This window comes from Cucurbita moschata, unplaced genomic scaffold (genome assembly GCF_002738365.1).
Source record: "Cucurbita moschata cultivar Rifu unplaced genomic scaffold, Cmos_1.0 Cmo_Scf00013, whole genome shotgun sequence".
NCBI classification, from domain to species: domain Eukaryota; kingdom Viridiplantae; phylum Streptophyta; class Magnoliopsida; order Cucurbitales; family Cucurbitaceae; genus Cucurbita; species Cucurbita moschata.
The window spans coordinates 4,938,412-4,950,971 of NW_019268529.1; the positions used below are offsets into that span (position 1 = coordinate 4,938,412).

General features: G+C 36.1%; 2 protein-coding genes across 4 annotated transcripts; one reads left to right on the forward strand and one right to left on the reverse strand.

Annotated features, from left to right (window-relative positions):
• The first annotated feature begins 1,197 nt into the window (after window positions 1-1,197).
• On the forward strand, window positions 1,198-4,602 carry LOC111451155. Of its 2 annotated transcripts, none has more exons than XM_023091462.1 (7): window positions 1,198-1,320; window positions 1,596-1,844; window positions 2,043-2,119; window positions 2,446-2,482; window positions 2,633-2,750; window positions 3,345-3,741; window positions 4,355-4,602. In XM_023091462.1, the coding sequence occupies exons 2-7, from the start codon at window positions 1,622-1,624 to the stop codon at window positions 4,547-4,549; spliced, it is 1,047 nt and encodes a 348-aa protein (XP_022947230.1). In that variant the 5' UTR covers window positions 1,198-1,320; window positions 1,596-1,621; the 3' UTR covers window positions 4,550-4,602. The 2 variants fall into 2 exon arrangements, with proteins under 2 accessions (XP_022947230.1, XP_022947231.1); XM_023091463.1 differs by lacking the exon at window positions 1,198-1,320 and adding an exon at window positions 1,350-1,444.
• A 4,589-nt stretch (window positions 4,603-9,191) lies between these two features.
• LOC111451153 lies at window positions 9,192-11,631 on the reverse strand. 2 transcript variants are annotated; one of them, XM_023091458.1, is made up of 2 exons: window positions 11,456-11,631; window positions 9,192-10,794 (listed from the first exon to the last, which is right to left on the reverse strand). In XM_023091458.1, exon 2 carries the CDS (start codon window positions 10,764-10,766, stop codon window positions 9,378-9,380), a length of 1,389 nt encoding a protein of 462 aa, XP_022947226.1. In that variant the 5' UTR covers window positions 10,767-10,794; window positions 11,456-11,631; the 3' UTR covers window positions 9,192-9,377. The 2 variants fall into 2 exon arrangements, with proteins under 2 accessions (XP_022947226.1, XP_022947225.1); XM_023091457.1 differs by having other exon boundaries at window positions 11,428-11,631.
• Window positions 11,632-12,560: the final 929 nt, after the last annotated feature.

Genomic DNA, 12,560 nt, shown 5'->3' on the forward strand with positions numbered 1-12,560 from the left:
GGAAAAGAAATAAAACATACATATTTTATTACATTGTTTTTCTTCCCTTTCATCTTCATCTTCATGGATAACTTAGGATAAATTTTATATTTTTAATATTATTGGGTTTGAATTTTAACTCGATGCGGGTTTTTTTTTCATACTACACCGAAACTTTTGTCTCCATTGAAGACTGAGCAAAGTGAAGTGTCTGAATTCCCTTGACGAGGTCTGACTAGGGCTCGAGTCCAATGGATCAAACCCTGGTGCCCAAATGAGCCTAGGAACCCATGCTTTCAAGAGTCAGGTTGATCGATGGGACTTGACCTTCACATACTAGAATGGTTCGAGAATGATCTCATCCAAAGAGAAACACCGACAACACTAAACTAATTTTCATATGAATGCATCACTTAAGACTAATGAAGTACAGGAATGTATGTGACAAATGCCACGTCAATATTTATTTTTTCATATTCAGGATATCTCTATATCAACTAAATAAATTTACCGCTAAAGCACGTGCACACCCTTCACCTAGATTTCTACATCAACGTCAATACCCTTTTAATTAACGAAAACACACCATTTAAATTCATCACAACTACATATTAAAATCTTTATAAAAAAAATTCTAAAAGCATGTTACAATATTGATAAGACTAACCTCGAAAGTCGTTCATACTACAAATTTAGTCCCGACAACTTTAACAAAGTTATAATTTAATCTTTATGATTTTAAACGTAAGAATTAGTTTCTAAAATTCCAATAAAACGTCCTTACCGTAAGGACTATCTACGAGAATTTTACACGAACGAATGAGCTAGAAGAAAGAGAGTAATATTAGATGTTTAAAGGCAAAAACAGATGGGAGAGTGTTGTAGTTGCAGAGGTCAACTATTAAACATCATCACGAGACAAAGACAAAGAGAAAGACAAGCTGTCAAAGGAGAACGAACAATCGAAGTAACAAAACAAACAAAGGCTTTAGAGATCACATGATTTTTGACACTCCAATTTTTTTTAATTTTTTTTTCCAAAAAAAATAATAATTTATAGAAGTTCATATCATTACGCCAAATTTTGACAACAACAACTTAAATTGTAAAAATAAAAGTTTATAATCAATCAAGTTGGGCATCCGACCATTGTCTTCCTCTGAGCTCTTTTGTCCTAAAAAATTTATTTATATCAATTGAATCAGATACCCTTAGAATATTTTGGTATTTGTTTGTCACTCTCTCTACCCACAACTTTCATTCAACATTTCCAAATCTTCTCTCTCTAACCAATATGATTCACAGACATTAAAGGGTGTCTCAATCTGTATCCATCAGCTGGTGAGTTTCTTTCATTTGGATCTCTTCAAGTTCATCTTTTCATGGCTTAATTTTTCAACTTTTTTGTTGTCGGTGGATCTTTTGATGGACGAATCTTTAGAGAAATCATGAAAATCTCATCTGGGTTTGTTTCAAAATTTGATCTTGTTTGTTGTTTTGATCGTTTTTTAAGCTTAAATTTGGTTTGAAAAGTTTCATGTTAGCTAGTTGTTTCTAGGGTTTTATGTTCTTAAAGATTTAAGCAAATTCTAGTTTGATTTTTTTTTTTTTTTCAGGAAAATCTGAAGAGGAAGTGAAAGTAATGATGATAAATGGGTTTGATTTGAACGAGGAAGCCACAGCCATTGATGAAGAGAACTCGAGCAGCAACAATGGAAGCTTGGAGGAGGAGAAAGAAGAAGAGGATCAGAGAAGAAGTGGCGGTGTTAGAAAATATTCAAGGTCCAAAATGCCTAGGCTTCGTTGGACTCCTGATCTTCATCTTGCCTTCGTAAACGCCGTTGAACGACTCGGCGGACAAGAACGTAAGATCGAGTTCGAATTCTTGACCTATTTAAACAGATGTTTTGAACCCGTTTGATAAATATTTGATTTTTTGAAAGTTATGTTTGTCGAACTAAAAAACTAAATTGTTATCAAACCTGTATTTATTTTCGAGTTTTATGGTCGAAAAACGATAAAACGTCGAGCTGATTTGGTGAAATTGAATTGATAATTTTCAGGAGCAACTCCAAAGTTGGTTCTTCAGTTGATGAATGTAAGAGGGCTCAGCATTGCCCATGTAAAGAGTCATTTGCAGGTATCCATGCATTTACATATATCGATTTTACCATATAGACGCTTATAACTTCTCCCTTCCTTTACCACGATGATGACGATGCTATTCATAGATCAAATTATTCCGTAGATTGAATTTTACTTGACTGTCGACATTCCCATTGCATGTGTTCGGAGTAGAAATTTTATAGTATTAAGTATTTTGGTTTAAATTGGAGCGTAATGATCATTGTCTGTAATGTATTATACGTTTCATAATAGATCCCGTTCTTCTACTTTTTTTTCTCGAGAGTCGATGAATATCGATAGCAATTATTATGGATTTAAATGTTGGGTTTGTGAATGCAGATGTATCGAAGTAAGAAGCTGGATGAGTCTGGACAAGGTAAGAGTTTCTAATCAGTGGCCAGCTAGCTAGCTGGGATTCTCTTAGGTTTTCGTGGAAAAATATGTTTTAATAATATGTTTTTTTGTTTGGTTCTAAATTACTGAGTTTTTATGAACAATGATTTTGATATGTTATTATAATGTGCAGTTTTGTCTCAGACAATGTTTGGAAGAAATCACATTGTGCAAATGTACCAAAGATTGAATCACCATCACCATCACCATGGACACTTCAGACCCCATCTCCTAACCCCTAACCCTTCCAGGTAATTTTCATTAACCCGTTAAACGTTAACATACTCTCTCTAATCGGTCGTTTCCGAGCTAGAGATGTCTATCGGGATGGAGAAGCCTTCTCTGTTCCCGTCCCTGCCTCCTATTTCAATCTTTATTCTCGTGAAATTTTCTATTTATTTTTCTGAAGATTTAGACAGAAATCTTTTGTAGGGATCCGATTCTTAACCGAGAATTTTTCTCATATTTTTATATTTTTTTAAAAAAATTATTTTACCGACGATTTCCATCTTTCGATATAATTTCAATTAAAAATATTAAACATCTTGATAAATTCAATAATATTTTATAAGCAAAAATATAATAATAATGTTCTAAGAACTCAAATTTCATAGTATTCTATACTTTTATATATATATAAAAAGTACCGACGTGTTAAACAGATATCTCTGTATTGAATTCACTTTCTTTTAAAACCGTGCATATCTTAATGAAAATGTTCACTTTTAAACTGTAAGTGTCGAGACGGTGAAACTCTTAAGCTGGAGAGACGGTTACGATCATAATCAAATTTTTGTGGAAGGATTGCGACGAGAAAAAAAACCCTAATAGAGTATTTTGTGTAGGTTTGGAGAATGGGAAGCAATAGATCCATTGGCAATGAGGCCAAGTTCTAATCCATGGAGAACGGAGAATTCAAAGATGGAGAAGTTATGTAACGAGCGGCCACCTCCCTTTCAAATGGGTAGCAACTTGATGACCTCTCATATCTATGAAGTGGCTAATGCAATATCAAGAACCACACCCATTAGGCCAAGCCGCTTCCTTGAGGACAAGAAATGGCCACCCCATGAGCTCATTTCTAGACACCATTTTCGTATCAATAACAACAACAACAATGTTACTACCCAAAAAGATCACTTTCGACCCTCCAATAAACTCGGAAGCTTCGATCACGATCTTCTTCACCCTCCAACGCCCTCCTCCCACGTCCCTATGGAGCCCGACCGTCCCTCGACCGATGTAAGTTTGTTTCTTTGAGTGCATTTGGTTTAAAATTGTCTTTAAAAGTTATCTCGAGCTCACGTTTCAAGCACTTATGTAATATCTCACTTTGGTTGGGAGGAGAACAAAATACCCTTTATAAGGGTGTGGAAACCTTTCCCTAGTAGACATGCAAAGTCTTGAGGGGAAGCCCGAAAGGGAAAGCCCAAAGAGGACAATATCTGCTAGTGGTGGATTTGGGCCGTTACAAATGGTATCAGAGCCAGACACCGGACTATGTGCCAGTGAGGAGGCTGTTCCCCAAATGGGGTAGACACCAAGTGGTGTGCTAGTAAGGATACTGGCCCCAAAGGGGGGTTGATTTGACAAGGGTCCCACATCGATTAGAGAAAGAAACAAGTGCCAGCGAGGACGTTGGGCCCTAAAGGGGGTGAATTGTGATATCCCACCTTTGTTGGGGAGGAGAACGAAATACCCTTTACAAGGGTGTGGAAACCTTTCCCTAGTAGACGCATTTTAAAGCCTGAAAGGGTAAGCGTAAAGAGGACAATATCTGCTAGCGATGGATTTAGGCCGTTACAGCTTAACTTCGAACATTATGTTAATAAGATTTCGTGTTTGGAATTTGCAGCTACGGTTGAGTTTACGCAATAGCTTTGAAGATGGTGTCGGGATGGCGATGAACGAGGAGGATAAGAAAGAAGAAGAGATCAATACAGTACTTTCTCTATCATTGTCTAGCTCTTCACCAAGACAACATGAAGATGAAGATTGTAAACAAACATCATGGGCTGAGTACTTAGGATCTGACCATGCAAAATTATAAGGCATAGGAGTGAGATCTTGTAAGTACTTGTGTCCTCTCATCTTCATTTTTTTTTTCTTAATGCAAAAATTTTACATTAATATTTCTTCATTTTCGATTTTCCATGTTTCAAAATGCAATTTTGTAATTTTTAAAAAAGGATCGAATCATGTTAATCTTGTTTTAGTAAAATTTTAAGATCTCTCAAAGAGCTGACCTACTCAAAACAACGAGAAAAACCCATGAACGAGCTATAAAATAGAAGGAAAACCAACTTAGAATGCACTAAACTCGACCGAAAACGAGTTGAACGTTAGGATTGCACAATAACACATACTCGATCTACATGAGCACAAAAAACAGGAGAGATAGAATGCAATAAGAAATATTGGCTAAAGATTTATATTGATGACTTCAAATATGTACACGAGATAGCATACAGAAAATGAGTACATATATGGGTTTCGGTTTACTATATATGAATATCTACCATATATCTCTACTAGATATTTATTATCAATAGTCAGCATGCTCTATATCCCAACATTGAATCGGAACGAATTGACCTACTCAAAACAATTCGAGAACCCCATGAACGAGCTAAAATAGAAGGAAAACTAACTTAGAATGCACTAAACTAGATCGAAAATGAGTTGAACCGGATCAAATTGAGTAGAACTGTAACGACCTATGGTCACCACTAGCAGATATTGTCCTCTTTGGGCTTTTTTCCTTACGGGCTTTCCCTCAAGGTTTTTAAAACACATCGGGGAAAGGTTTTCGCATTCTTATAAAGGGTATTTCGTTATCCTCCCCAACCGAGATGGGATTTCACAAGACCTATTTTGAAATCGAACCGAACTAGCCGGTCTAAAATCATTGAAACTATAAGAACATTGCATAACATTGTCTTTTATTTGGTAAAAATTACATGAATCAAAATAAGCACAATACTAAAAACAGCCTCCGCCAAAGCCGTCACAACCACCGCTGCCGTAGCAGTCGACACAGCCAGAACAGGCAGCACAGCCACAATCTCCGCCTCCAGCTGCCACGTCTGCTTTCTTTTGAGAATCATCGGAGTTCATACCAGCAACAACGATCATTAATATGAAAGAGATTGACATAAAGATGGCGGAAAGTAAAAAGAAGCCGCCGGAGCTGACGACGGCGACATCTTCAAGGCCGCCGTCATGGGAGGCAAGAACAGGCCTTCCCATTTTATTATATTTTATTTTTACATGATGGTTTCGTTATAAGTTGGTATTTATAGATTATTCCAAACAAACTTTGGTTCAATTTCAAATGCTAAAGCAACTAAACATTAAGTTATTCATGTGGACACTGACAACCAAGTACATGAATATATATATATTAGCCCATTTGGATTAATTCTAAGTTGACGTTTGGGGTACAAACTTGGTTTGTCGGGGTATTAGATCATATGACTTAATAACAGACCAACTTGGATTACCTCACTCAAACCATAAACGTTGGACTGGGTTAGATTTTTTTTTTTTTGGTTCGGTGGAAAATTATAAATTTTGGTTCCGTTTGCGAGTTAGACTTTTTTTTAGTCAGGTAAACTTAAAAATAGGGTTACAGTCCAACCGAGAGCTCAACCAATTTATCGATATTAGTAATGCATTTTGAATGGTAAAAGTTTTGTATTTTGAATTTTATGAGATTTTAGTTATTGATGTAGTATGTACAGTAGATAAGTATAATTTTTTTCAACCCAATCCAAACCAACTTGAAAATAGAAGGTTAGGTTAGGTTGGGTTGAGTCATGGACTCTATTCGAATTACTCATGTCACCGATCACCACAAGAAAATATGACCGTTGATATGAGAGATGGCTACGAGAATCACATAAATCGAAAATAGCTTGTTGGAGCTAACATCTCTGAAGCCACTACGGGCGACAACAAGGATTGGTTTGTTTGAGACAATATCACCGTTGTAAGTCAACTTATTTAAAATAACGTCCATCATCATGGTCTTACTTTTCTAAGTGTGAGATGTCATGATTTTGACATGGTTGTGACCAACTCTGCGAAGAATTTGTGTCATGTATACTTTTTTTTCTCCTTTTTGTAACTTCGTCGTATATTTAGCTAGGTTTTTCTTCGCTAATCGAACATGATTTAGGTAAAAATTAAGCAGAGATCTAAGCTAAACTCGTTTTGATATTTGTAATTAGAAACCAAATCTTAAATTATTGTGTACATAAAATTAATACAAATTAAGTTAATTACACGCCCATATAATATATATAATATAGACTGAAACGTAGACTTCAACATCGACATCGACATCAACATCAACCTCCACAGCCACCGCAGCCTCCACCACAGCCCCCACCTCCGCCACCATCACCGCCACCACCGCAACCTCCACCGCCGTCCTTTCTTTTAGGGTCATTAGAGTTGCCGCAAGCAAATATGATCATTGATACGAGAGAGATAGATAGAAGGATGGCTGAAAGCAAAAACAGCCCGCCGGAGCTCACCAAGGTGACATCTTGGAAGCCGCCGCCGCCGCCGGCAGCAGCAAGAATTGGCCTGCCCATTTTCTGGGTTTATAAATTTGTACACACAGCCTGCATTTATATTGACTGCCTCACATCGTAGATGAAGCTTCCTAGAAAATATCCATTAATTCTTAGTAATGGCGTCACTTTTCTTGCTAAACAAGGCTTAGGTTAAATTTCATGTGAATTTTCCTCTCCATTAAATTATTACATGAAAGACTGAATAAACGTGATCAAAAAATGCTTAACTTATATTAACAAAATGCATATTCTTTTTTCGTTTCTTAATTACAGAAACTTCATGGTTAAACGTGTCAGATCCCACATCGATTGGAGAGGTGAACGAAACATTTCTTATATGGGTGTAGAAACTTCTCCCTAACAAACGTGTTTTAAGACCTTAAGGGAAGCTCGAAACGAAAAGGCTAAATAAGATAATATCTGCAAGTGGGTATGACAGAAGACAAAACATGCTATCAGAATCTTAGACATGGAGGTTCAAGTAATGATTTCCTTAGTAGGATGTAGTCTGGAGACAAATCGAGACGAAAACTGACAGACATGTGAGTTAAGTGTTTTTGTACCTCGTTCAACCTGTTATTGTTCGGTTCCATTCGAGGTTTTTTTTTTTTTAAAAATCATTTTTATGGACAAAATAGCTTAAAAGATATATTTTATCAAATTAAGGAGACCAAAAAGTCTTGATCAATAGTTAATGATAGGAGATTTGGACAAGTTATTGTTATTGACCTAATCAAACCCAATTAAACTACTATCATATGATCTATGAATAATTTTTTAAACTCAAGTTGAGAAAATACATTTTATTTTGGAAAATGTATATAACATACTTTGGAAATATATTTTTTAATGAGTTAGACAAATTTTTTAATTAAAAAATAAGGAGAATAATTAAAAAGAAAATACCATTCACACACTTTTTCTCAAAATAACATTAAAACATTTATATATAATGATAATAATTAATTTTTTTAAATTTTTTTATAATAGTAAAAGGGTTACGAGTATTTTTATTAATTTAAGAAAAAATATATAAATACAATAATAATGCATATATAATTTTGACTTTTAAGGCAAATTAGGTGACGACTTTATGCATAATTAATAATTTATGACAATTAAACTAAGCCGTAATACACCTAACTACCTGATCATAAATGCTTATGGACACTTTCCCATAATTTTTGTCTCTTTTTTTTTTTTTTTTACAATAATTAAATTAATATAATTTATTACTTCATTTTAAAGTAATTATTAGTGTAGGTTTTATTGATATTTTACTTTCAATAATTCTCGAGAAAAAAAAAAGACTTAAAAAGACTTTTTGAAAAAGAAAAGGAAATTAGTAATGAAATATACTTTAGCAATACTCTCTATGGAATTTGGACCAAAAAAAAGTCAACTCAAGAAGGAACAAAACCGATTCAAACCGAGAGCTAAGGAAATGAGAGGGAATTGGGTCACAGAGACTGTGGTTTTGGTAACAGGCACCCCTTGTCGTCTAAGACTCGTTACTATGATTCCCCTGTAAGGAGGCACCCCTTCTCTCGAAGTTACGAGCTGTGTTGATGAATTTCTTAGCCGTATTTTCTTCTCCTCCTCCTCGACATAAGCCCAAGCAAGTTTTTTTCCTCTACTTCCACTTAGGCAGCCTCTAACTCTAAATTGTTAGTGTATATAAAGTGCGGGTCAAATAGGAAGAACTCGAAGATTCCACCTATGGAAAGCGCCTACACCTAATAGCTTAAGTTACTGTTCCCAAAGGGAAGATCGATAGCAGAAGACTGGATAAGATTGAAGTATGAACCCTTCCCTTTCACCGAACGAGAGAGGTTAACCCGCACTATATAAATTTTCTAACTTTTGAATCGAAACCTCCTCATATGAAATTGCATGACCTAAATAACTCAGTTGAGAGCTCTGTGACCGGTTAAAGGAAAGATCCACCAATGATTGATAGGTCATTCCCGAACCAAAGCTACAGTCAGCCTCCTAAGGGGGATGTATCGACCCGTTGGTGAGGTAAGCACCACATCGTGCATTTTCTTTCCTTTTTGCAAACCTCGATCAAACAAATTTATCGTTAATAGCATGTGAAAGTTAGGTGCATTTTCTCGCAACAAGAAATATATTTTTATTGCAGAAAATATTTACAATCAACCTAAGTTGTTGAATTCTTTCCTTTTTCCTTTATGACGAAGTGGCTGAAGATCATGAACAATTGTGATCTTGATGACCAATTCCAGAAATACAATGTTTTACCTTGTTTGTGAGCAGCCAGAGTAGACTGCGTCGTCATGTCGAGTCGAGTTTCAAGACAATGGTGGACAACGTGCGCTTAAGCCAAGACTCCGATGGGGATCTCGGTAGAGGAGGAGAAAGCTCACGTTGTGAAGAAATGGGCACAGAACTTTTTCTGCAACGAGCGCTTGCGAGATCGGTTCTTCCCCGAGCCGAGGCTTCATGACAATGGTTATGGCCTTTAGTGTTCTGTTCAACATGTGATCCCTTTGGCACTTTGTTAGAAGCTTCTGAACTTGTGAACGACACAAAGTCCTGAGAAGAATCATCTGAGATTGCTTCTTGACTTGATTTTTCATGATGAAGGCTTCCTAATACTGTAGCATTCGGGTTTGAGTTTGCATCGGAACAAGACGAACATGAACCACTAGACTCCATACTTGTAGAGCTCAAGCTTTTGGTCTCACCTTCAACCTTTGAAGGCTGGACATGTCGAGGAGAAGAATCCAAATGAACTCCACAAGCTGCTGCAGAGCGTTGCCTTCTCATCCCGGGAACTCGATGATGCCGAAGGCCAAAGGAACCACTCAAGCAAAAACGAGCGAGGAACCGACGAGCTTTAGTAGCTGAGTATTCAGGTTCATCAAGATCAATATCTTCATCTTTGCTAGTTTCTTCGTCGTGAGTATTCGGAGGAGCGTAATTCAATGGCAATGTCGTTGGAAGCGAATTTACTCCGTGCTCGATATCGATTTCTACAATTTTCCTTGCTTCTCTCTGCTGCACTCTTTGAACATTTTTCTTCCTATGATGAACAACTTGAGATGTTTCTGAAGCCAATGCCTTGGCAGCAGGCAGGAATCTTCCCATCATGAGCTCATGAGTTTGCTGATCTTTTAAGAACGTTCCTGATGGCTTAACATCACCACCATCCAATCCACTCGAACCAGTTTCACTACAGTTCATCGAGAATGACTTAGATCTCGAAAGGGTGTCGTTTGCTTCGAGATAAGTCTTGTCACCGTCACCGTCACCATTGTTGTCCGAATCAAAACTTGAATCCCTCTCAAACGTCTCCCTCAAGGACATAAATCTAACAATGCTTTTATGAGAATGGTAATCATCTCCTCCTCCTGTGCTACAAAGATGATTTGAATCTGAAGACGTCCCTGGAGGTTGTGTCGGGGCAGCCGAACACGGTATCAAACCTATGGTTTGTGATTCTCTACCATCCTTGGGCTTTCCTGGGGAATGCTCCCATACAAAAGGAACACTCCCCGGATTCGATACCGGCCCAGATTTCAATTCAGACTTGTAGACAGGAAGATGCAGCCAGCGATTATCCGTTCTCGCTAGCTCGTTCGCTTTCGATGATGTTTCGATCGATGAAACACGCCTCACCGACAGAAACGGCTGATTTAAATCCAATTGCTTGCTCCCCATCAGATTCTTCAGCTCCAAATGAACAATACTGCATTGTAGGGAAGGGATGATCAATGAAAAATCAATCCAAATCCAGCAGCATTGAGAAACAAGAGATCAAACATGGACAGAATGAATCAAATCAAAACAGGAAGTGGGAATTACATAGAACAACAAGAACAACAACACAAATGATTATACTTACAAACTGAATTTAACCTCTAATAATGTAAACATTTTCAGAATTTTCCACTATCATCCAATCAGTTCAATCAAAACAAGATGAACATGAAGAAATCTCAATCAATTCTTGTTTTCCATCACTTTCTCAGAAACCAAACAGATTTCTCAGAACAGTACAATATCAAGAATATTGAAATTCAACGTAAAACCTAAAAAATCGATACCCATTTCAAGAGCCATAAACAAAGCTCTGTATATCAGCAGCAAGACACAATGAATCCAAAATCCATAGAAGCATAAACAGAACAAGAACATCAAAAATTCCAACAGAACCCAATAATTTTCAAGAACAACACCAAAACAAGAGATACCCATCAATCAGAACAAAAACACGATCGACCCAGAAACGAAGACGAATCATGTTTCTGAAGAATCGAAACCATAAAGTGAAAATCAGTGAAGAAATGAAGAACAGGAGAGGTGGGTATTAAGAATAAACTTGTGTGCGCGGCGGAGAGCTAAATTACTCGCGTTTACAGAGCAAAACAGGGCTTCTTTTCCTATTGCAGATCAAAACAGGGGTTTCTTCGTGATCTGGGGATTTGCTTCAGGGTTGAGATCATGGAAGTTTATGTCGAATTATGAGCAGCCGTCCATTCCATGCAGAAGCATAGCCGTCACTCTCCTCTCGTAGTTTCCATTTCCATTTCTCATTTCTTCTTATATTCATCTGTCAGTTAAGAAACTAATTTTTTTAGTAAAAAAAAAAAAAGGTTAATATTTTATATTAATATCAAGATATTTTTTTGAAGAAAAATCTTAAATTTTCTTCTTCATTTGGATGCCAAGTAAGCGTGTGGGGTCATGATTGCGTCCACGTAGGCTTGATAAGTTCATATTTTAGGTTAAAAAAACCAAAATTTTTAATTTTAGTAATAATCTCGTTCTTAATTTTTAAATTTGCTAAAACGTTTAATTTTTAATATTTTATGATATTGATGATAAAAAAATTTCAAATATTAAATTAGTGATATTTTATTTAATTATGTTCAAATTAATTTCTACTAAATATATATATTATATAAAGATTGATATGGCTCGTGATAGGGTATGAATACTTTTTAACGAGTGCTTTTAGTCGGGTTTCGACGGCCCAATTTATATAGTTAAGTACTTGTCTCGGTCGGGAGCCTCCTACCCTTGATTAGTATCGTAGAAGAAAGAAAATTTCTCTATTGGTCCATTAACATTTAAAATAAAATAAAACTGTCCACCCAATAAGACATATATGTCACTGGCAATGTCACATATTGACGTTACCTAAATATTTGTAGCATATATGTCTAAAGTTTACCATTCACTTGAGATAATATTAGCAATTTTAGGTTGGTCGGATGGATGACACGAACGACTTGAATATGGTTTACAATCTAATTCAACTCGAGTTGGGTTGAGTCGTTGAGTTTTTATTTTTTTAATTATTAAAAAATGTACTTATTCACAATACATATCGCATTTGTTTACTAAAATTTCATACCATTCACAAGTCACAATGCATTAGTAATATAGGTTACAAACATAAAATATTTTAAATTTTCATAATAATTTTAAAAATAAGGTACTGTTGGGTTC